Consider the following 23,454-nt stretch of genomic DNA (forward strand, 5'->3'; position numbering starts at 1 on the left):
CCCTGCATCGGACCGTGAACGTAATTGACCATTCCGATACTGTTTTTAAGAATATCATATTTATAACTATTATTTTAACAAATTTTTTCAGATTGTTGTTTACAGTTATTTACTACCTATGCCAGTTTTTTCTTTTTTTAAAGAACGCAATATTTATGGAGATAGCACTCCCTTCTGTTTTGCTTAAAAATAAAAAAAGAAGAAGAGCTTTTGAGACAAATGACCTTTACAGTACTAAAGACAATAGTTCGACTTATCGTCAGTAAAAATTTAGAATTTTTTTATCAATTAATAATAAAATTACAACGAATTAAAGTGAGAGGTATCAATTTTGTAAGCAGAAAACCGTGATTTTTTCAACATTTTCATTAATAACTAAAATTTTTTAGTTACCCCATTTGGGATAACGAATCTAACTGAAATTTTAGCACACAATAGAGTAATAATGAGGCTATATGGTCCAATTTTCAAATTTGTTTGCCCCTACGTTTTCTTAATATATCGGTTTCCAAACTCAGAGGTCTATTTCATTTATTTCGATAGTAAGTAACTACTCCAATTACTGCTCATATTTGGGATTATGAGGATACACTTTAGCACTTTGATATGTAAATAATATAGGTACTCTTTGGTTTATTTTAATCATTTTCATTTAATAATATGTATGTTAGAAACCAAGAGAATCTTTGTATGTCCGTAGGCACGTATAAAAAATATTTGTAAGAATGAGTAACTTTATATTTTTGTTTTATCGCTAACAGGAAACATGTAAGGTATTATAGAAATTGTATTTTTGTCGAGACTAGTCATTAGTCATTACCTGGCACTCCTGGCAGCATTTGAAGTGGATCAAACGATGTAATATAAATTGGAACGTCAGTGTATTAAACTGCAGGAAAGTTAAAAGGCGTAAAATAAACAAATTGTTCCTAGTACACATAAACCGCGAAACGATTTGTTTAATATGCAGGTGTTATTATTTACATTATCAATGTTTTTCCTGGAACCGCTAGTGTTTCTATTAATGTAATGCAGTTCAGGTGGATTTAATTTATTTTAGAATGCACTGGCAAATTTATACTAAACACTTGAAGAGGAAATATGTATGTACTAAACTTCGTCGTATTATACAATAATTTGGGTATTATAGACCGATCAAATTAATTCATTTAGGGAAAAAAAAAAGAATTGTTATCTGGACTTTTATAAGTGGAAATGGTAAAGGGGCTTATAATAAACAAAAAAAAAATAAATGTGTGAGCAGGGGCGGCGGAGGGTTGATTTGGAAGGTTGAAAAGTTATGAAAAATTGTATCATTGGGATTTCCGGGGAAAGTTGACGTCAAACAAAAAAGTATCTAATACAAAAGTTGTAGATCATACAAAAATCTATAACTTTTGTAGAAGTCATTTTTTAACATAACCTCAAAATTTCCGAGAAAAATGCGAAAGACCGTTTTTTTTTCAGATTTTTTGTTTTTTATTTCTCGTTTCCGCAAAAATAATTTAATTTTGACGAAACTTGGTGAAAGTATACCTTTCTCTGTCTCAAATAATCTCAAATTTTTTTAGATAAAAAAATCGTGAAATTTCTGAGATATTAATTTTTTTCGGTCTGAAACACTTTTTTTCAAAGAAAAATTCTACTTAAAAAAATTATCGTACAGAGTTCTGCCGGTAACCATTTTTTTCGTTTTGACATATACTTTTTGGTGAAATAAAAAAATTTGCAATCACAATTCAAAAACATGCTCAAAAATGCAAAAAAGTAAAAAATGACTTGCAGCAATGAATTTTTCAGTAATTGTTAATAATTTGTTTAAATTTAAAAAAAAATCAAAAACTGATTACATCATTCAATTGTGCGGAAAAAATATAAAAAACTGTCTCATTGTTTGACCCAAAACTATACAGTATTGCTATAAACATAAGTCGAATAGTGAATAAATCAAATAAATAATATTTTTTTTTCCGTAGGATCGATTAGTGTACTTATTTTTTTTAAAGTTTGATAAATTCATAGACATACAGTGTGTCCAAGATAAGGATGGGATAGCATTAGGATCTAGGAAACGGTAAAATATACGGGGTGGCTCAGATTAGAAAAAAGTTGTGTTTTTTATACCTAACAATATGCTGTTTAGACAGTTTTAAAATTCCGGAAATATCCGGAAAAACACTAAATTTTACTAAATTGTTTAATTTTTTTCTGGCTTTATTATTATCTTCAAATAATATTCATAGTCGTGCACCTCTGAAACAAATAAACATGGATATACAAGTTTTGCGTTTTTTTTTACTTGAAAAGAAGTGTATTTTACGCTTCCAAAATTTGAACATAACGATACGGGACACCTTGTATAGTATACATATTTTTTGCACCCGCAAAAAGGCGGAATAATAAAATATGCCCTTTAGTCCATTGAAATATAACAAACACATAAAGTGTAAATTTTACGTCACAAATTGATGAAACAAGTTCATATAAACATGTGTTCGCAAACGCTTCGTCTTCGAGATACACGATGCTCAATTTTTTTTGTGTAGCTTTAATTTTTGATTATCTACAAATGTATCTACATTATATAGTACTATTTTCTACACAGAGGCTCAATAATTTTCGCAATTTTTTTTTATCTTCCTAGATGTTGGACTCACTATTATAATGGAACATTAAATGCTTTACGAGAATGGATTTTTGCTGCATGTTGATAGGTTCCACTGTTTTCGAGATAAATGGTAAATTTTCAAACCATGTCATATCATGTTATGGCGCCAAGTTATTTTTAAAACATTTATAATAGTACACATCGGGCATCCCAAAATTCACGAAAGGTTTGAATTATGTGCCATTTGTGCAGTAAAGTATTATGAACGAAAAAAAAAAAGACAGAAAAATGGAGCGTTACACGAAAGAACGTGTTTTCGTTGTTGGACAATATTTTAAATGTAATGAAGGTTTGGCAGCTACAATTCGCAATTTTCGTACAAAATATGGCCGGAATAGTGATGAAAAAATTCAGGGGGATTGGATCAATTAGTGATCTAAAACACTCTGGTCGTCCTTCTAGTCCTGCTGAGAGTCCAGGAACATCAATTCGGTGCCGTGGACAAGAATTGAACATTTCGAGAAGCTCTCTACAGCGTATTCTCTCGAAATATTTGCATCTTCATGCATACAAAATTCTATTGATTCGAGAACTGAAGCCTACTAACCACGCAGAGCGAAGAGACTTCGTTGAATGGATTATGGAACAAGATGTGGATGCTGATTTTTCGAACAAAATCATCTTCAGCGATGAGTTTTGTTTTTCGTTTTGATGGCTTCGCTAATAGACAAAATTATCGAATTTGCATCCACAATGTGTCACTGGTGCGGATTTTGGACTTGAGGCATCATCGGACCATTTTTCTTCGAAAATGCAGCTGGTCAGGCAATAACAGTTAATGATGCTCACTATCGCGACATGATAATCCAGTTTTTTGTACCAAAATTGCAAGATATGGATGTACACAACATGTGGTTTCAACAAGATGGTGCCACATGCCATACATCTCGAGAAACAATTCAATTATTGCATTCATTTGTCATTTCAGTCATTTCCTGGTTGTGTAATTCCCCGATTTGGTGATCAGAATTGGCCGCCCAGATCATGCGATTTCACGCCATTGGACTGTTTTCTTTGGTGTTTTTTGAAGTCTAAAGTTTATGCCAACAGGTCCACGACCATTCACGCCTTGAAAGAGAAAACTCAGCGCTGTGGCAACCAAATTCAGCACCATATACTTATGCTGTTCTTAACAAGCCAAGTATTGATTGTATATTTAGAACGAAACGTTTCAGGACACATGTAATGTAACCTTTTTGTCATAATTTTTCACACAGAATCCGCCATTAAAGTTTGGCCAAGCACTTTAGTTACACCCTGTATAGTAGCTAGTTACCATGTTATACACCGTGACAAATTACCTTGGCAACCACGTAGTGAATATTCGTTTATTTTTATAGAGAGATTAGATATTTCATTATTTATCTCTTTGGGTATTTTGTTACCTATTAAGTAAATTAATCAAATGATTCTAAATTTGCTTTTTCTTGGTTAGTTATAAATGGAGAAAAAAGATTGTAATGGGATTATTTTTCGACTTCGATGAACTTTAATTCTGTAGACGTTAACGAAGCATTTTTAAAAACTCCAATTTGTCAACTTGTTATTTCTGTATACTAGAGATTTATGCCTTTTCTAAACATTCCAACAAAATGACATGGCGATTACATTCAACAAAGCCCTACCTCGGTGCCGGAACGTGAGTGTCTGGTCTGCTTTAAATGAGAGTAACAGTGAGTTGTGTCTGGTATAACGTTTTCTGTGACCGCAACATTAGTCAACACTAAACTGATGGTGGACTGACAAAATTCAAGCGAAATTATTTAACATTCTTCTAGGTATTCCATGAAAATAACTAATAATAGTCAATATATGCGTAATATTATTTATGTTTGGTAGAAATGTATGGTGTGTAACTCATTTAGGATTCTTGTACAGAAAGTTGAAAGGTCTCTGTTACGTCACTTGTCAATTGAATTAATTTTTTAATTAGTCTACTTGTTAAATTTTTCGTTGTCCAATTTGGACATTTTTTAATTCAGAACTACAATACTGAACATAGAATCTCCTAAGTGATGTTTACATCAAGTAGTGTAAACGAAAATGTCTCATAATAAAATTTTACAATAATTGCTTATTAATAATAAAATATGTTAATTAAAACATACAGGGTGTTACGGAAATGAGTATAAAAAATTTAGGGGGGGCGGACGTGATAAAACATCAAAATATAAAACGACTTTTTTTATGAACTAGGGTCTATCATATTTTGTTTTTCAGATACGAGACCACAAAAATGTCTTTTTAAAATAAACTTTTAGCCATACCTTTTCCAAAAAACAATTTATTGCATTGAAAAGTTTTTCAGTGTGTTAAGTACGACAGTGTTATTAATTTTTGTCTGCTGAGGTTGTTAACTACTATATGTCGTAGTGACATTTTATGAATTAACTTTTTTGATGTTAGGTTTTTTCCAGCGTATGTTATTATAACGAAAATATTTTATTTTACACAAAAAAGGGTGCTTCCGTTAAAACCGCTGACGCACTGGTTTTGAAAACAAACCGACATTGGCTGTACCAAAGTCCAAGTGTACCAATGAATTATGTACTAAGAGTATATTCCTTGGATAAAAATTAACCTTTTTAATTTAATTTAAAAATATAGTTCGATGATAAAATTACGGGTATTCAACAAAAATTAAAGACATTTTTTTTAAATAGGTAAAGGTAATATGATCTCAGTCGATTTATTTTTGTGTAGAGCTAGCCTTGAAATATTGCCCATTCGGTTCCGGACACCCTGTACATTAAGGAATTGAAGCTGGTTTGAGTTTGGGACAGTCGATTGCGCTTCTCTCAATAACAGTGCCCTTTCAGCGATTTTAACAAGAACACCTTTTTTAGTATATGGTAAAAGTACTAAGCTACAGTAAGATCTTTTTGTAGCAGTTGCTTCTAATAAGCTTCTAACATGTTGATTTATGTCAAGGGCGATATTAGAACAACAAAAATACAAGATATTTCATCTGATTGATTACGTTATTTAATAATTTCGATATATCAGGTATGTGTTTTTGTATTATACTTAGACATGTAATTTTTTTTTTTTTTGTGAATTTATTTATTACTAGCAGTTTACTAGATATTGCTTTTATTTATTTGTTTATTGATAAACGGGTCAGGCCCTTTTAGAACAAAAATACATACAAAGTAAATGTGTATGCTACTTAAAACTAGTTAGTAATCCGATTAAAGTAAATATAACATAACTTACAGTAAAAACAAACCAAAACAGATGACAATAACATTTAAGAACCAAGCATTTTTACTTTTAATTTTACAGATCTCTTGAATGACGAGAGTAATTAAATAGATCTAATTTACTCTTCGCTAAATTAGAATTACGCAGGATTCTAATAATTGGTTCATTCTGTCCATAATTAGTATGGGAAAATGGGATATGAAAAATTTCTGAGAATTTTATTTAGAAAAAGCAAATCAATATGTAAACGTCTATGTTCCAATGAAATTATATTGAGATCTCTAAGAATTTGGTCAGGTGTAATATTCTCTTTGGTAACCAAGCTTAAATGCACAATGTCTTAAAAATCTCTTTTGAACATTTCCAATCAAATTAATATGATATGAGTATTATACTTCGGACACCAGATAATACAACAATATTCTAAAATGGATCTGACTAAAGGACAGTACAATATTTTGAGACTATGAACTAAAAAGTCAGTCCGAGTACGATGAACAAATCCCAGCATCTTTAAAGATTTTGAAACAGTATTTTCAATGTGAGTACAATAGGACACTTTACAATAAAAAATGACACCAAGGTGCCTCACTTGATTAACTTCCTCTAATATCGTGTTATTCAATTTATAATGAAAACTCAAGCAAGAAGGAGATCTCGTGATTGTTATCTTGAGGCATATTTTTAAATTTAAATGTAAGGTATTAAGGTTACACCAATTCAATGCTATTAGTGGCATATAGTCCGCAGGGTAGTTGTTTCCCACAACAGTTAGGAATGTTGCCTGTAGATTTAGATATATTCTGGTATCGAAGAACATTGTTTGATTTCATTTGATAGGATTAAAAAATAATAATTTGTTTGAATTAGATTAGTACCCTTTCAATAGAGAAAAAATACAAAATAAAAAAAATAACTTTATAACAAGTACATATATTATTAGTAAAGATACAATTTACAAACGAAATAAAATACAATTAAACAAAATATACCTTGAAACAATATTCCAGTACTAGACTGTGAGTTAATATACAGGGTATTTTCATAATGATGTGCAAATATTTTAAGGAGATGTATAGAAAGTAATTTTAGGGGGTACTTCCAATATATTTTTTTTGACCCACCCCCCCCCCCCTGAGAAAATATTCAAATCTGAAAATGGTCCAAAAAATTAGCTTTTATTTTTTTCTCACGAAAACGGTTAAACTTAAAAATTTGAATTATGCTACACGTTGAATAGAATTTTTTGGTAGTCTTTTTTTAGCACCCCTTGGTTTTATTTCTCTCACAACTTTTTTCTACGTTAGCCAATTCTAGTGCTTCTTTCCATTAATGTATTTTTTTTGTACTAAAACTTATCCTTTAAGTGGGTTTCACCCGTTGGATATTTTAAGAGTAAATAAATAAATAAATAAAATAAATAAATAAATAAATTCCAACAAGAAAAATAGTTTTTAATACCTATTACATTTCATTTAGAAACTTTTTTATTCTTCCCATTTTTTCGTATACTTAATGGTTTACGAGCAAAAAAATAAATTATTTTTCCTTGCTGATAACACATAACATAGTAAACAGTTATCAAAAACGATTGTCATTTTTGACATGTTTTTTGCAAAAATTCTTTTTTATCAATAGGAAAAGCTAAGCATATAATACGAACTAAAAATTTAATAAAACAAAATAAAAGCTAATATTTTCGGCCATTTTGAGATTTGAATATTTTCTCAAATCGAAAAAATGTATTGAAAATTACTTTCTAAAAACCTTTTTGAAATATTTGCACATAATTATGAAACACCCCGTTTAAAAGGGAAGGTGAACTATATCTTAAAATATTTAAAAAAGCACAAATTAGTCTTGAAAATCATTAAATTTTGCATTCAAAAATTTATTTAAATTATAAAAAGCACGATCTAATAAAGAATGTTTAATTTTTGTTTTAAATTCTTTACTGTTTAAATTTTTTACATGTGGAGATCATCGTTTTAGTGTTGGAAATGTTAAGAGTCATTTATTACTAAAAAAAAACAGTCGTATGTTAATGTTTGCGACAGACATGTGATTAAGAAAAACAGATATATTTGGATTTGCTGTAGTAACACTGGTATTATCTGCGAAAAGTATACTTAAAATATTAGGTAGATTATTTACATAAATTAAAAAAGTAAAGGACCCAAGACTGAACCCTGTGGTACAACATATCTTACTTCGTAGGCATTTAATTTTTTGTTATTGTAAACAACATATTGTGTCTGTTCTGTATCGTAACACATTTTAAGTTATACTTTTCAAAAAAAATCGAATCAAATCGGGTTATAAATATCTATTTACAAAGGTATTTCCATCTTATATAAATTCGTAATCCTTAATGATTTATTGAATATTTTAATAGAATACAGCATGTACTTTTCTTGAAATTGAACACATAGTTTGCACTTATTCAATATGTTTGCTTTGCAAGAAGTCTTCGCGGAAATCCAGCAGTCCGCACGCACATTCAGGGAATAAATTTAAATAATTTATTTTATCAATAAACAATAAATGTTTACAAAACGTAAGAGTGCATACAAATACAGAGCTAGGAGCGATGCCAGGCCCATTGTACTTTTTATCTATTAACACCTAGGCCCATTGGGTAAATTGTTTTAAAAAATAAACATCGTCGTTTCAAAACAGAATATTTGTTCTCGTATTGAGACATACGACAATGCCTTTGTGGGTGGGATTTGCTTTTATTCCTCGTAACAAAGGCAACAATGACCGAGCACGGTTTTAAAACTTACTCGGCTGTAAGTTTTTAAATACGCGGGCGGGATTGAATTATAAAAATTTCCGACACTTGTTTTCGTCCATTTCGAACTGTATAAATTAATCTCTTAACGGTGTATCTCTCAAAAACGAGTTAAAAAACACGGAAATCTTGTTAAAACTGTAATATCTAGGTCATTGTCACATCCGGTTTCGATGGCTTAATCTGTTTCATTGTCTAGAGAGCCGATTTTATTGAATGTAAGTGGCAATCAAAATATTTAAACAGCAAACCGCTTACCATATTTGTTACAAATATTATGGATGATGGAAAAAAAACACACATGAACGGATTTTTTAGATAATCAAATATTTCTGAAGAATTGATTTAAAAAGAATTGCTGTAGAAAAGTGAACATATTGACGTTTAATGAAATCAATTCAATAATTCTATCTGTTTATTTAAAGTATTCATTTGTAAAAAAAATCTAGAAGGATTAAAATAAGTTTAATTCTTCAGGAATTGAAATACATTACTACATACTTGAAACTGGTTAACAATACAGCATTTCTCATCCAAGCATTTTAAATTTTATATAGTAGGATTCTTTTTTTATTAAAAATCTGACTATACCATAATCAGCATCACTTCCCTATTTTCCAAATTTCATCGGATTATAATGAAGACTAATTTGTTTTTATGCCGACTTGAAGTTTTAAATGTATGAAGTTTCCATTTAGGAGGCTTTGGAAAATTCCTGAAGATGGAAAATTAGTCAATTACTGACCCTTTTGTCTGTAATTTGCAAAATTTTTGTCCTCAAAAATTTTCAAAACCTTATAATCATTTAAACAGAAAAAAAACTGATTTCACAATCAAATTAAACTTGAAAATACAGTTTGCTGATAACAATGCTTTAAAATTCCATTAAATTCAAAGTACATTTTAGTTTATTATAAAACTGGCCTTTAAAAAATTATAATTTTAGGTTGTATAATAAAATGTTTATTAATTGATGACATTTTTGTGATGCTGACAAGTAAATTTTTAATAATACTTAATTTTATCAAAAATCTTTTTAAAAAAATGCAGCTGGCTATGCATAGCCAGCTGAATTATCGTAATTGGTTAAAAAATACGTCTAGAAAGCCACTCTATACAAGGTGTCCCATTTTAATGTACCATGTCTATATTTCGAACAAAAGTTATCAGGTTTCGAGGGGGTCAAATTATGGTGGTCCTGAATTTCACCTTGAAGTCAATTATCAAGGTTATTTCAAGGTCAACCTTGATTTTTTAAGTAGAAACCAATATTTTTTATTGCAGATTCGTATTCTGCGGGAAAAAATACGTAACTTTCGTATGAAACAATTTTTTGAAAATGCTTCGTTCTCTCGCCAGAGTGCGCTATACTTTTACTGTGCCATTTTTAATTCTCAGGCTGTTATCTCAAGAAATAAGCAGGATGGTGAAAAATATTCTCCACAAAAGTTGTCAGGTTTCAGGGGGATCAAATTACCATGACCTTGAAATAAACCTTAAAGTCAAGTATCAAGGTCGCCAAGGTCAACCTTGATTTTTTAAATGGAAACTCATATTTTTATTACAGTTTCGAATTCTGCCGGAAAAAATACATACGGAACTGTAATAAAAATATTAAGAAAATATTTAAGAAATCAAGGTTGACTTTGAAATGACCTTGATAATTGACTTCAGGGTCAAATTCAAGGTCACCATAATTTGACCCCTCGAAACCTGATAACTTTTGATCGAAATATTTTTTTTATAAAACTCGAATTAAAAAGGTTATGCGGTACATTGAAACGGGACACCTTGTATTTTAAAAAATAAATTCATTCAAATCACGTGTTCCAAAAAACAGAGGGGTGTCCTAAATCTGAGTGGTTACATTGTATATACACCATAGGATAAAGTGCATTTTTTAATGCAGCGTATGCATTGACTTATGGGATTACTTTAGTTAGTTCTTGGATGTCTAAGTTTCAAAGTAACGACATGGCTGACATTTGTAAATTTGTATTCGTAATTTGTAAATTCGTTTTTGAATTGCAATTAAAAATAAATTTAATTCCTTAGTGATTAAAAATGCCAATTTACTTTGTGAAATACATACGTTAGGGGTAAAATTAGTTCCTATCCCCTACTCCTTGTAGATGGGGAGGGAGGATTTATCTGAAGCATTTTTTTCAGTTTCAGTTTTTCTGCATTTCTCTTACCGAGAACCTATGCATACGATTCTGCAATGTGTTTGCAATAAAAAATAGCACGTTGTATGTAAATACCCGAAATTCGTTGCCAAAAAAGTTTCTTCATTTTGCAAATTGCGCATAACTAAGAAATTGTTACCTGCAGAAAACAAATGGCTACTGAATAAACTACTTTTAGCGTAACTAGAAACAACGACGTAAACATAGTTTTCTGTTCCCTTCTGGGAGTTTGATTAAAATTACTTGTTTCTTAAAGTTATCTCTTTTTTCTACGTTTATTTTGTGCTTTTGCAGCCACAAAAACACAAAGCAATAAATAAAATTAACGATAAATGTGAACATAATAAAACATGTTTATAGAAATTATTTTTAACAAAGGAAATTGTATTTTTAAAATAAAATACAAAAAAAAAACACATTCATTGAAAGCAGATTTAATCAAGCACTCAGTAGGAGAAATTGAAAAAATTGAATTTAATCGATTACAGATTAATGATTCAGACAAATCTTACATACTTTTAGCCATATAATTCGAATCTGCAAAAAAAATGAGGGTTCCTATTTAAGATTTCAAAGTTATTCCCTTCCCCATCTACAAGGGATGGGGGAGAGGGGCCAATTTTATCACCAATGTATTTCCTCCGCGAAATGATTAAATTTTGATTATTTCGTAGGGAGTTTATTTCTCGAGATATTTGATTCTTTCATGTTAAAAAAACACCCGGTATATACACTGAATGCTTATACTAAATTTAATAATAAGTATACAATATTTTTTTGTTAAAATGAAAGTGACAAATCATTTAGAAAGTATCTCAGTTCGGTGCCGAATATATACCAGCAAATTGCAAAAATTAAAGAAACCAAGAAATAATTTTTGGATATTGCAGTAATGGTCTTGGAGTGTCAATTTTATATCAAGTAGGTTGAGACAAAGCAAGAAATGAACAAGTACTTATAAAAGTTGGGATTCTAACTTGAGCTCGTTTTATTTTTATGTCTCTCAACTAGTTCTACAGGTAGTTGCTAGTTTTTTTCAGAAAAATGGAATGGTGTTCTTAGTCCTTATTTAAAAACGTTGGTATATATTAAACAGGCAGTAAAAATCATTCCGAATGTTATTTACTAAGCCAAATAAACATATAACCACTATAAAATTAATTAATTATTGAATAATGTAAATAATTTTGTCATCTCTATAAACTAGTTGTCCTTCATTTATTCATACAAAACACACCGTCTTATCCGCAACCTCTTATAAAAAAATTAGAGGAACTCTAGAAGAAAATATTAAACGAGGGCGACTGTGATAAATTAAGTGAGAATTAAAATCAATTAAGTCCATTAGAAGCCAATCATTGATAAGATTAAAAATTTATAAACATAATAAATAATTGATACGGCCAGCCAGTCCGGAAAAAAATAATTATCGAACAATTATCACAGGAATAATTATATCAAGAGGTACTTACATTTTTGTCGCTTGTGGGGAATATTATAGTTTGACGAAACACAGTTTAGGACTTACAGCGATACAGATTTTCTTGTCGTAGTGTTCATTCTTTCAAGAAATTGTTATAATAAATCTAGATATCTTAGTGAAAGGTCACGAAACAACTGAGAATCTCGTTCTGCTAAGGTAACTTGATCTTAAAACACCTGGTTGAGGTAATACGAGCGGGAAAATTGAAACACATTTAAGCGTGTGGTGTGCCTCTATTGGCCGTTCGTTAATTTTTTTTGTTTTTGGGTATAGGTACTGCGTACTTCGTATTTTATTGATATGCTAATTGGATGCGAGTTTGTTTTTGACATTTTATTCCTGGGATGATCTAGAAATATGTTAATTAAACAAACTAATAACTAAATCCCATAATGGTTATTGTTTTTTAATTGAGGTATAAAATCTAGGCGCTATGTGAGAAAATGAGCGTATGTTGCTACTACACAATCTATAAATTATACATTGTTTAATAACAGATAATTTTGTAAAGATGCTGTTACTGAAAAAATGGTTATAAATTTTAATACATCCATATCAGGTAATTAAGTTTAGTGATCTTCTATATTTCCAAAATTCAGTAAATTATATACGGTTGAAAGAAATAAGAAAAATTAAAAGCACGAAATATAAAATTAATTAAGTAAGTAATTGAATTAATTGAACTAATCTGGGTAAAAAGAGATTATGCCCAAAAAATACCCAGAGATATTTATTTATAAATTTATTATTTCTTGACGAAATTCAGTAGCTTATTTTTTACACAAAAAGAAATTCCGTTCTTTTACAGTTTTTCTGATGACAAAGTTCTTATCTTTTCGGATGTACTCAAAAAAAATTATAGTAATAATTTCTTTTGTAACAATTTTGATATTACCTCAGGTGTCCTGCAGGGCTCAGTTTTTGGATCTTTCTTTTAATATCGTTAAAAAATTGTGAGATTTAGGCATAGTTGACGATATTCGGCTGTACATACTTTGATTTTCATCATGCTAATTATCTGTAAGCAGTAGAAGTTATTAATCAAGATTTATGGCTTCTGTGAACTTTTTGCTGATCATAATTTAAAAAACAATCCTCTAAAGTCTCATTTAAAGTGATTAGGTAATAAACAAATTTAAGAGACAGTTTAAACATTCCTATGATTTATTTCCGATTGTCTTTTGTTTATTTTATCAAAAGAATTAGAATTATTTTATATTCGGATTTTCGTTACAGAGATGAGATATGCCGAGAAACTGTTTAAAAAATTTTTACTGCACTAAAGCTTCTGTGATCTTATTTCTTTTATCTTCAAATGTTATATTCGATCTGTTATGCATAATGTTTTGTTTGTGATTTGTCAGGTTCCAATATAATCCATAATATTTTCTCTCATATTGTTTGTGGTGTGTATGAATAATATGGCCTCTTGTCTTTATGCAGTTAGTACTGTAAAGCTACATATTGTATAATTTTGGCTACTGGATTTTGCCTATTTGTATACTCCACACTTTGCACTAATAGTTTGCAAGCAGACGATCGTTTTGTCTTTTAGAATATGCTCTTTATAGACTTTTGTCTTCAGTTTCAGGGTATAAACTCCCTTTCGGTAGGAATTTATATGTTTGTTCCTTATTTATCCCTTCCTATTTTACATTATTATTAGAGATCGGGAATGTTAGGGTTGGTTATAGGCCGGGTTCTCTTTTATGTAATTTTATTCAAACAAAAAGTGACACAACCGTTGCCTTCTTATAACTTTGTAACTGATTTGACGAAAATTATAAAATAATTTATATTAAATACAAGGAGATTATAAAGAACGATACATTTTCCATAGTAAGCTTATGGGAATGAAATCAACTTATCACCAAATTTTTATCAACATTATAATTTTAGTTTGGGTTTTATCTTAAAAAAATGGTTTGGACATGTGAATTTTTGGTAAGAAAGTATGGACTTGCTAAGTTTTGCAGTATTTTATTAGGGACTTGTTGAGTTTTGTGCAATAAAATTTTTTATTGAAACAACGTACATATATTTAAAAATTGCTTCCATACATTGGAAAATAGAAATACGTCTGAAAAAAAAAAAATTTACACGTGCAATACTTTTTCTGGGTCCAAGCAGTCACAGGGTTCTATGCCATCACCACCTTTATTTTCAACGTTTGCGTTGCCATCTTCGTCACCGTAGGTATTATCAGTTTCAGTGTTATTTTTAAGGAAATCCCTATAACAGACCAGTTTCGTTGGAAGTTTCAAAGCCAAATATCTCGAAAACGGTGCGAGACAGCTAGTATACCTTTTTTGTGTATGAAAAGTTGGAAAATAAGAATTTGATACCAAAGATGAGATACCTTAAAGTATAAAAAAGTTATGTCGTTTTTAACACATTCAATCTGCTTCAGCTAGCGCCCTCTATAAACTTTAACCAATGTGAACAGATTTCAATTCCTCTACTTAAAGANATATCTAATGTCTCGTCACCGTGGAACACCCTGTATACTATTAAGGCGCTTTACAACGGTTACGTGAAAAAATCCGCAGAAAGAGACTAGAATTGTGAACGGGTGAACTCGTGGTTCTTATAAAGGCTATACTGTAAACCCTGCATCGAACCGTGAATGTAATTGACCATTCCGATACTGTTTTTAAGAATATCATATTTATAACTATTATTTTAACAAATTTTTTCAGATTGTTGTTTACAGTTATTTACTACCTATGTCAGTTTTTTCTTTTTTTAAAGAACGTAATATTTATGGAGATAGCACTCCCTTCTGTTTTGCTTAAAAATAAAAAAGAAGAAGAGCTTTTGAGACAAATGACCTTCACAGTACTAAAGACAATAGTTCGACTTATCGTCAGTAAAAATTTGGAATTTTTTTTATCAATTAACAAAAAGTGAGAGGTATCAATTTTGTGGGCAGAAAACCGTGATTATTTTCAAAATTTTCATTAATAACTAAATTTTTTTAGTTATCCCATTTGGGATAACGAAACTAATTGAAATTTTAGCACACAATAGAGTAATAGTGAGGCTATATGGTCCAATTTTCAAATTTGTTTGCCCCTACGTTTTCTTAATATATCGGTTTCCAAACACGGAGGTCTATTTCATTTATTTCGATAGTAAGTAACTACTCCAATTACTGCTCATATTTGGGATTATGAGGATACACTTTAACACTTTGATATGTAAATAATATAGGTACTCTTTGGTATATTTCAATCATTTTCATTTATATGTATGTATGTTAGAAATCAAGAGAATTTTTGTATGCCCGTAGGCACGTATAAAAAATATTTGTAAGAATGAGTAACTTTATATTTTTGTTTTATCGCTAACAGGAAACATGTAAGGTATTATGGAAATTGCATTTTTGACGAAACAATTGTATGTATCAATTTTCAAGATTAATGTATCAAATTTCACCTCGTCAAACTAGTCATTAGTCATTACCTGGCACTCCTGGCAGCATTTGAAGTGGATCAAACGATGTAATATAAATTGGAACGTCAGTGTATTAAACTGCAGGAAAGTTAAAAGGCGTAAAATAAACAAATTGTTCCTAGTACACATAAACCGCGAAACGATTTGTTTAATATGCAGGTGTTATTATTTACATTATCAATGTTTTTCCTGGAACCGCTAGTGTTTCTATTAATGTAATGCAGTTCAGGTGGATTTAATTTATTTTAGAATGCACTGGCAAATTTATACTAAACACTTGAAGAGGAAATATGTATGTACTAAAATTCGTCGTATTATACAATAATTTGGGTATTATAGACCGATCAAATTAATTCATTTAGGGAAAAAAAAAAGAATTGTTATCTGGACTTTTATAAGTGGAAATGGTAAAGGGGCTTATAATAAACAAAAAAAAAAGAAATGNAAGCCACTCTATACAAGGTGTCCCATTTTAATGTACCATGTCTATATTTCGAACAAAAGTTATCAGGTTTCGAGTGGGTCAAATTATGGTGGTCCTGAATTTCACCTTGAAGTCAATTATCAAGGTTATTTCAAGGTCAACCTTGATTTTTTAAGTAGAAACCAATATTTTTTATTGCAGATTCGTATTCTGCGGGAAAAAATACGTAACTTTCGTATGAAACAATTTTTTGAAAATGCTTCGTTCTCTCGCCAGAGTGCGCTATACTTTTACTGTGCCATTTTTAATTCTCAGGCTGTTATCTCAAGAAATAAGCAGGATGGTGAAAAATATTCTCCACAAAAGTTGTCAGGTTTCAGGGGGATCAAATTACCATGACCTTGAAATAAACCTTAAAGTCAAGTATCAAGGTCGCCAAGGTCAACCTTGATTTTTTAAATGGAAACTCATATTTTTATTACAGTTTCGAATTCTGCCGGAAAAAATACATACGGAACTGTAATAAAAATATTAAGAAAATATTTAAGAAATCAAGGTTGACTTTGAAATGACCTTGATAATTGACTTCAGGGTCAAATTCAAGGTCACCATAATTTGACCCCTCGAAACCTGATAACTTTTGATCGAAATATTTTTTTTATAAAACTCGAATTAAAAAGGTTATGCGGTACATTGAAACGGGACACCTTGTATTTTAAAAAATAAATTCATTCAAATCACGTGTTCCAAAAAACAGAGGGGTGTCCTAAATCTGAGTGGTTACATTGTATATACACCATAGGATAAAGTGCATTTTTTAATGCAGCGTATGCATTGACTTATGGGATTACTTTAGTTAGTTCTTGGATGTCTAAGTTTCAAAGTAACGACATGGCTGACATTTGTAAATTTGTATTCGTAATTTGTAAATTCGTTTTTGAATTGCAATTAAAAATAAATTTAATTCCTTAGTGATTAAAAATGCCAATTTACTTTGTGAAATACATACGTTAGGGGTAAAATTAGTTCCTATCCCCTACTCCTTGTAGATGGGGAGGGAGGATTTATCTGAAGCATTTTTTTCAGTTTCAGTTTTTCTGCATTTCTCTTACCGAGAACCTATGCATACGATTCTGCAATGTGTTTGCAATAAAAAATAGCACGTTGTATGTAAATACCCGAAATTCGTTGCCAAAAAAGTTTCTTCATTTTGCAAATTGCGAATAACTGGGAAATTGTTACCTGCAGAAAACAAATGGCTACTGAATAAACTACTTTTAGCGTAACTAGAAACAACGACGTAAACATAGTTTTCTGTTCCCTTCTGGGAGTTTGATTAAAATTACTTGTTTCTTAAAGTTATCTCTTTTTTCTACGTTTATTTTGTGCTTTTGCAGCCACAAAAACACAAAGCAATAAATAAAATTAACGTTAAATGTGAACATAATAAAACATGTTTATAGAAATTATTTTTAACAAAGGAAATTGTATTTTTAAAATAAAATACAAAAAAAAAACACATTCATTGAAAGCAGATTTAATCAAGCACTCAGTAGGAGAAATTGAAAAAATTGAATTTAATCGATTACAGATTAATGATTCAGACAAATCTTACATACTTTTAGCCATATAATTCGAATCTGCAAAAAAAATGAGGGTTCCTATTTAAGATTTCAAAGTTATTCCCTTCCCCATCTACAAGGGATGGGGGAGAGGGGCCAATTTTATCACCAATGTATTTCCTCCGCGAAATGATTAAATTTTGATTATTTCGTAGGGAGTTTATTTCTCGAGATATTTGATTCTTTCATGTTAAAAAAACACCCGGTATATACACTGAATGCTTATACTAAATTTAATAATAAGTATACAATATTTTTTTGTTAAAATGAAAGTGACAAATCATTTAGAAAGTATCTCAGTTCGGTGCCGAATATATACCAGCAAATTGCAAAAATTAAAGAAACCAAGAAATAATTTTTGGATATTGCAGTAATGGTCTTGGAGTGTCAATTTTATATCAAGTAGGTTGAGACAAAGCAAGAAATGAACAAGTACTTATAAAAGTTGGGATTCTAACTTGAGCTCGTTTTATTTTTATGTCTCTCAACTAGTTCTACAGGTAGTTGCTAGTTTTTTTCAGAAAAATGGAATGGTGTTCTTAGTCCTTATTTAAAAACGTTGGTATATATTAAACAGGCAGTAAAAATCATTCCGAATGTTATTTACTAAGCCAAATAAACATATAACCACTATAAAATTAATTAATTATTGAATAATGTAAATAATTTTGTCATCTCTATAAACTAGTTGTCCTTCATTTATTCATACAAAACACACCGTCTTATCCGCAACCTCTTATAAAAAAATTAGAGGAACTCTAGAAGAAAATATTAAACGAGGGCGACTGTGATAAATTAAGTGAGAATTAAAATCAATTAAGTCCATTAGAAGCCAATCATTGATAAGATTAAAAATTTATAAACATAATAAATAATTGATACGGCCAGCCAGTCCGGAAAAAAATAATTATCGAACAATTATCACAGGAATAATTATATCAAGAGGTACTTACATTTTTGTCGCTTGTGGGGAATATTATAGTTTGACGAAACACAGTTTAGGACTTACAGCGATACAGATTTTCTTGTCGTAGTGTTCATTCTTTCAAGAAATTGTTATAATAAATCTAGATATCTTAGTGAAAGGTCACGAAACAACTGAGAATCTCGTTCTGCTAAGGTAACTTGATCTTAAAACACCTGGTTGAGGTAATACGAGCGGGAAAATTGAAACACATTTAAGCGTGTGGTGTGCCTCTATTGGCCGTTCGTTAATTTTTTTTTGTTTTTGGGTATAGGTACTGCGTACTTCGTATTTTATTGATATGCTAATTGGATGCGAGTTTGTTTTTGACATTTTATTCCTGGGATGATCTAGAAATATGTTAATTAAACAAACTAATAACTAAATCCCATAATGGTTATTGTTTTTTAATTGAGGTATAAAATCTAGGCGCTATGTGAGAAAATGAGCGTATGTTGCTACTACACAATCTATAAATTATACATTGTTTAATAACAGATAATTTTGTAAAGATGCTGTTACTGAAAAAATGGTTATAAATTTTAATACATCCATATCAGGTAATTAAGTTTAGTGATCTTCTATATTTCCAAAATTCAGTAAATTATATACGGTTGAAAGAAATAAGAAAAATTAAAAGCACGAAATATAAAATTAATTAAGTAAGTAATTGAATTAATTGAACTAATCTGGGTAAAAAGAGATTATTCCCAAAAAATACCCAGAGATATTTATTTATAAATTTATTATTTCTTGACGAAATTCAGTAGCTTATTTTTTACACAAAAAGAAATTCCATTCTTTTACAGTTTTTCTGATGACACAGTTCTTACCTTTTCGGATGTACTCAAAAAATATATAGTAATAATTTCTATTATAACAATTTTGATATTACCTCAGGTGTCCTGCAGGGCTCAGTTTTTGGATCTTTCTTTTAATATCGTTAAAAAATTGTGAGATTTAGGCATAGTTGACGATATTCGGCTGTACATATTTTGATTTTCATCATACTAATTATCTGTAAGCAGTAGAAGTTATTAATCAAGATTTATGGCTTCTGTGAACTTTTTGCTGATCATAATTTAAAAAACAATCCTCTAAAGTCTCATTTAAAGTGATTAGGTAATAAACAAATTTAAGAGACAATTTAAACATTCCTATGATTTATTTCCGATTGGTTTTTGTTTATTTTATCAAAAGAATGGGAATTATTTTGTATTCGGATTTTCGTTACAGAGATTAGATATGCTGAGAAACTGTTTGAAAAAAATATTAGGGTTGGTTATAGGCCGGGTTCTCTTTTATGTAATTTTATTCAAACAAAAAGTGACACAACCGTTGCCTTCTTATAACTCTGTAACTGATTTGAGGGAAATTATAATAAAATAATTTATATTAAACACAAGAAGAATATAAAGAACAATACATTTTCCGTAGTAAGCCAAATTTTTATCAACATTATAATTTTAGTTTGGGTTTTATCTTAAAAAAATGGTTTGGACATGTGAACTTTTGGTAAGAAAGTATGGACTTGCTAAGTTTTGCAGTATTTTATTAGGGACTTGTTGAAAGTTTCGCATTTATTTCCCAATTATCCCTAAAATGTGTCTATACAATATATTGTAATAAATTCTTGTGATGAAAAAATTTTCTTACCTTTATTTGCTTACAATTATTCGCTTCTTCTTTGTATCCTATTTTTTGTTTGGGCGCCAGCTCACATTGGCATATAGTTGTAATTTAGTGTAAATTTAGTTAGCTAGGTTTATAGAAAAAGTCTGTGTTCTAAAAAAAAATTTAAATTAAGATACAAGCAATTTTTTTTAACAGGAGCAATTTTACCTCAGTGTGAGGTTCTGAGAAGGTATGTATTTTGTTTTTAAAATATTATATTGACCAATGAATTTAGATAATTGATCTTTAGAAAGAAAAAAAATGTATTTGAATTTTAATTCTAATTCTAATTTCTAACTCATGTAATTACTCTGATTCACTATATTTTAAAATAAATAAAAAATTATGTGATTAGCTAACGTTTAATTTATTTTCTATTATTCCAACATCAAAATTTGTTAATCTTCTGTAAATAGAAGTATGCTTAACCTACCTTACGCCAATTCTTATCCTATACCTTAAAATTAAAAAATAATCTTCAAAATATGGATGTTCGATATTAAATTTTTGACAAGTGTGTATACATAGGTATACCACCACATACCTCCACGCAAGACTTTGATTTATTTTTCGAGGCTCTTGACTCTTTACCATATCTAAGAGACGATATTAATTTATTATTCTTAGGCGACTTCAATTCACCAAATTAATCCTTAGATCGGTATGATAGAAATTGTGTGACAATTAATAATTTTAAAGAATTCCATGGATTATTGCAGTACCTATAACAAAGTTAACAATAGTCATAATCATTTATTGGATCTTGTTTTTTCTAACTTTAATTGCATTATAGACAGATCTGAATGTCCATTGCTTGATGAAGACAACCACCATCCATCGCTGCTGGTTACGTTAGATATAACCTCTAGTCTAGACTGTTGCATCCACATAATCAATTTCCCATGAACTTTTCCAGCACTTCGTATGTGGATAATGTTGAAAATATCTGGGCATTATTTTATGATAAGTTATACAGTCTCTTTGATACTGCTGTGCCAAGGTATACGTCCTCAACCCATTATCACCGATATCCTCCTTGGTTCACAGAAGTTATTAGATCCATTCGAGCAAAAGCAGCTGCATATACTAGATACAAAAAACGCAAAACAATCGATCTTCTCAATTTATTTAAATTTCATCGCTCCAAATCTAAGCGTTTAATTAACGAAGCGTATAGAAATTTCATAAATGAATCAGAGAGAGCATTATCTAGCAATCCCAAAAAATTTTGGAATTTCGTTCAAAGGAGAAAAGGATCTTCACGCATACCTTCCGTAATGTTTTATAACGACAAAGAGTTGTCCAATCCTACAGATATTGTTAATGCTTTTGGCGATTACTTCAATAATGTCTTCATTCAATCGCAACCAGTTAATGCAGCTCAGTTTTCATTGCAAAATAATTTAGGATCGCATTTAGTGATACAAAATTTAACTTATGAAGATGTTTTACAAAATCTCAGAAGATTTAAACTTTTACGATGGGCGTGGATATAGTTCCTAGTTTTATTCTCAGAGATTGTGCATATGCTCTCGCTGAACCATTGCAGATATTATTCAATTGTATTTTACGTCATTCCACCTTCCCGTCTTGTGGGAAAACACTTATATTTGTCCTATACCGAAAAAGGAAAATCGCAGTGACGTATCCAATTATACAGGCATTTCTTTATTGAGCAATTTCTCTAATGTATTTGAAACTTTAGTGTATTGTAAACTGTACTCTTTCGCTAGGCAGCTTATTTCGCCACGGCAACATGGTTTTATGCAAAGGAAGTCTACAACATCTAATTTAGCTGTTTTCACTCAATACGTTTCTGAGGTTTTGGATAATAGAGGGCAGGTGGACGTTGTCTACACTGACTTCCAAAAAGCTTTTGATCAGATAAACCACAATATACTCCTCGTTAAACTGGAAAGTTTTGGATTTTCCGAGGCCCTGATTAAACTGTTTACTTCTACTTGTGATAGATATTTTATGGTCAGGTATCAAAATGTCACCTATTTCACCTCATAATCATTTTTTCCAACATCAGGCCTTCCTCAAGGCTCAAATTTGGGTCTCATATTATTTTTATTTTTTATTAACGAGATCTTCCAGATGTTATCACTTGTGAACATTTGTTATTTGCGGATGATTTTAAACTTTATTCTGAAATCAAATCTCCTTCAGATTATGTTCGCCTTCAAGAATGTATCAATCAAATAACTTCATGGTGTGAAATAAATCGTCTGAAACTTAATATATCTAAATGCCATGTAATGACTTACACTCGCAAGACTAGCTTTCCCATTTATAACTACTCCATTTGTGATAGTGTTGTTGCTAGAATAGAAGTATTCAAGGATTTGGGTATATATTTTTTGACAGTAAACTTACTTTTATTGATCATATCAATAATATTGTTTCTGGTGCCTTTAAATCGTATGGTTTTATTTATTTAAAAAACCGATAATTTTGTCGGACAGTTAAATTCTCAGATTAATGTTGCATTTTTTTAAATAAAGACGCTTTTGTCCGACAGCTGGTTATCACCAACCGTGTTGTCGTTAAGTCGACATCTTCGGGGCTTCGGACTGCAAAAACTTCTCAAGAATTTTGTCGGACAATAAGATACTTTCATTTCTTTTATCAAACCCTCGCAGAAAAATCAGCTTGCTGGTTGTCAGCAACCATAATGTCACCAAATTGACATATTTGGGGTGGGGGACAAACTCAAAATACCCAACATTTTTGTCGGACAAATTTGTTGGGGGGTTTTAAAAAATATATATTTCATTTAAACTTAAAAAAAGTGCTGGTCATAACATTCCATGTTTATGCCAGATTGACATGTTTTCCTGAAAATCACGGGTAAACTTACCACTGTTGAATTTTCCTCGTAGTCAAATCTTGGGAGACTCGTCAAACTTAAGCTGCACGCAAAGTTACAGCTTGCTGGTAATCATTTTTTTCTTTGTACGTGGGCCCGTGGACTAT

General features: G+C 30.3%; 1 protein-coding gene across 1 annotated transcript in view; it reads right to left on the reverse strand.

Moving 5' to 3' along the window:
- Nucleotides 1-12,496, reverse strand: part of LOC108915226 — a 30,372-nt gene extending 17,876 nt beyond the window's left edge. Inside the window, exon 1 of the mRNA XM_018721201.1 lies at nucleotides 12,325-12,496. Within this exon, the coding sequence (XP_018576717.1) occupies nucleotides 12,325-12,326 (2 nt within the window). The 5' untranslated portion in view covers nucleotides 12,327-12,496. The remainder of the gene's footprint in view (nucleotides 1-12,324) is intronic.
- Nucleotides 12,497-23,454: the final 10,958 nt, after the last annotated feature.

Source organism: Anoplophora glabripennis, unplaced genomic scaffold (genome assembly GCF_000390285.2).
Source record: "Anoplophora glabripennis isolate ALB-LARVAE unplaced genomic scaffold, Agla_2.0 scaffold945, whole genome shotgun sequence".
Taxonomy (NCBI): Eukaryota; Metazoa; Arthropoda; class Insecta; order Coleoptera; family Cerambycidae; genus Anoplophora; species Anoplophora glabripennis.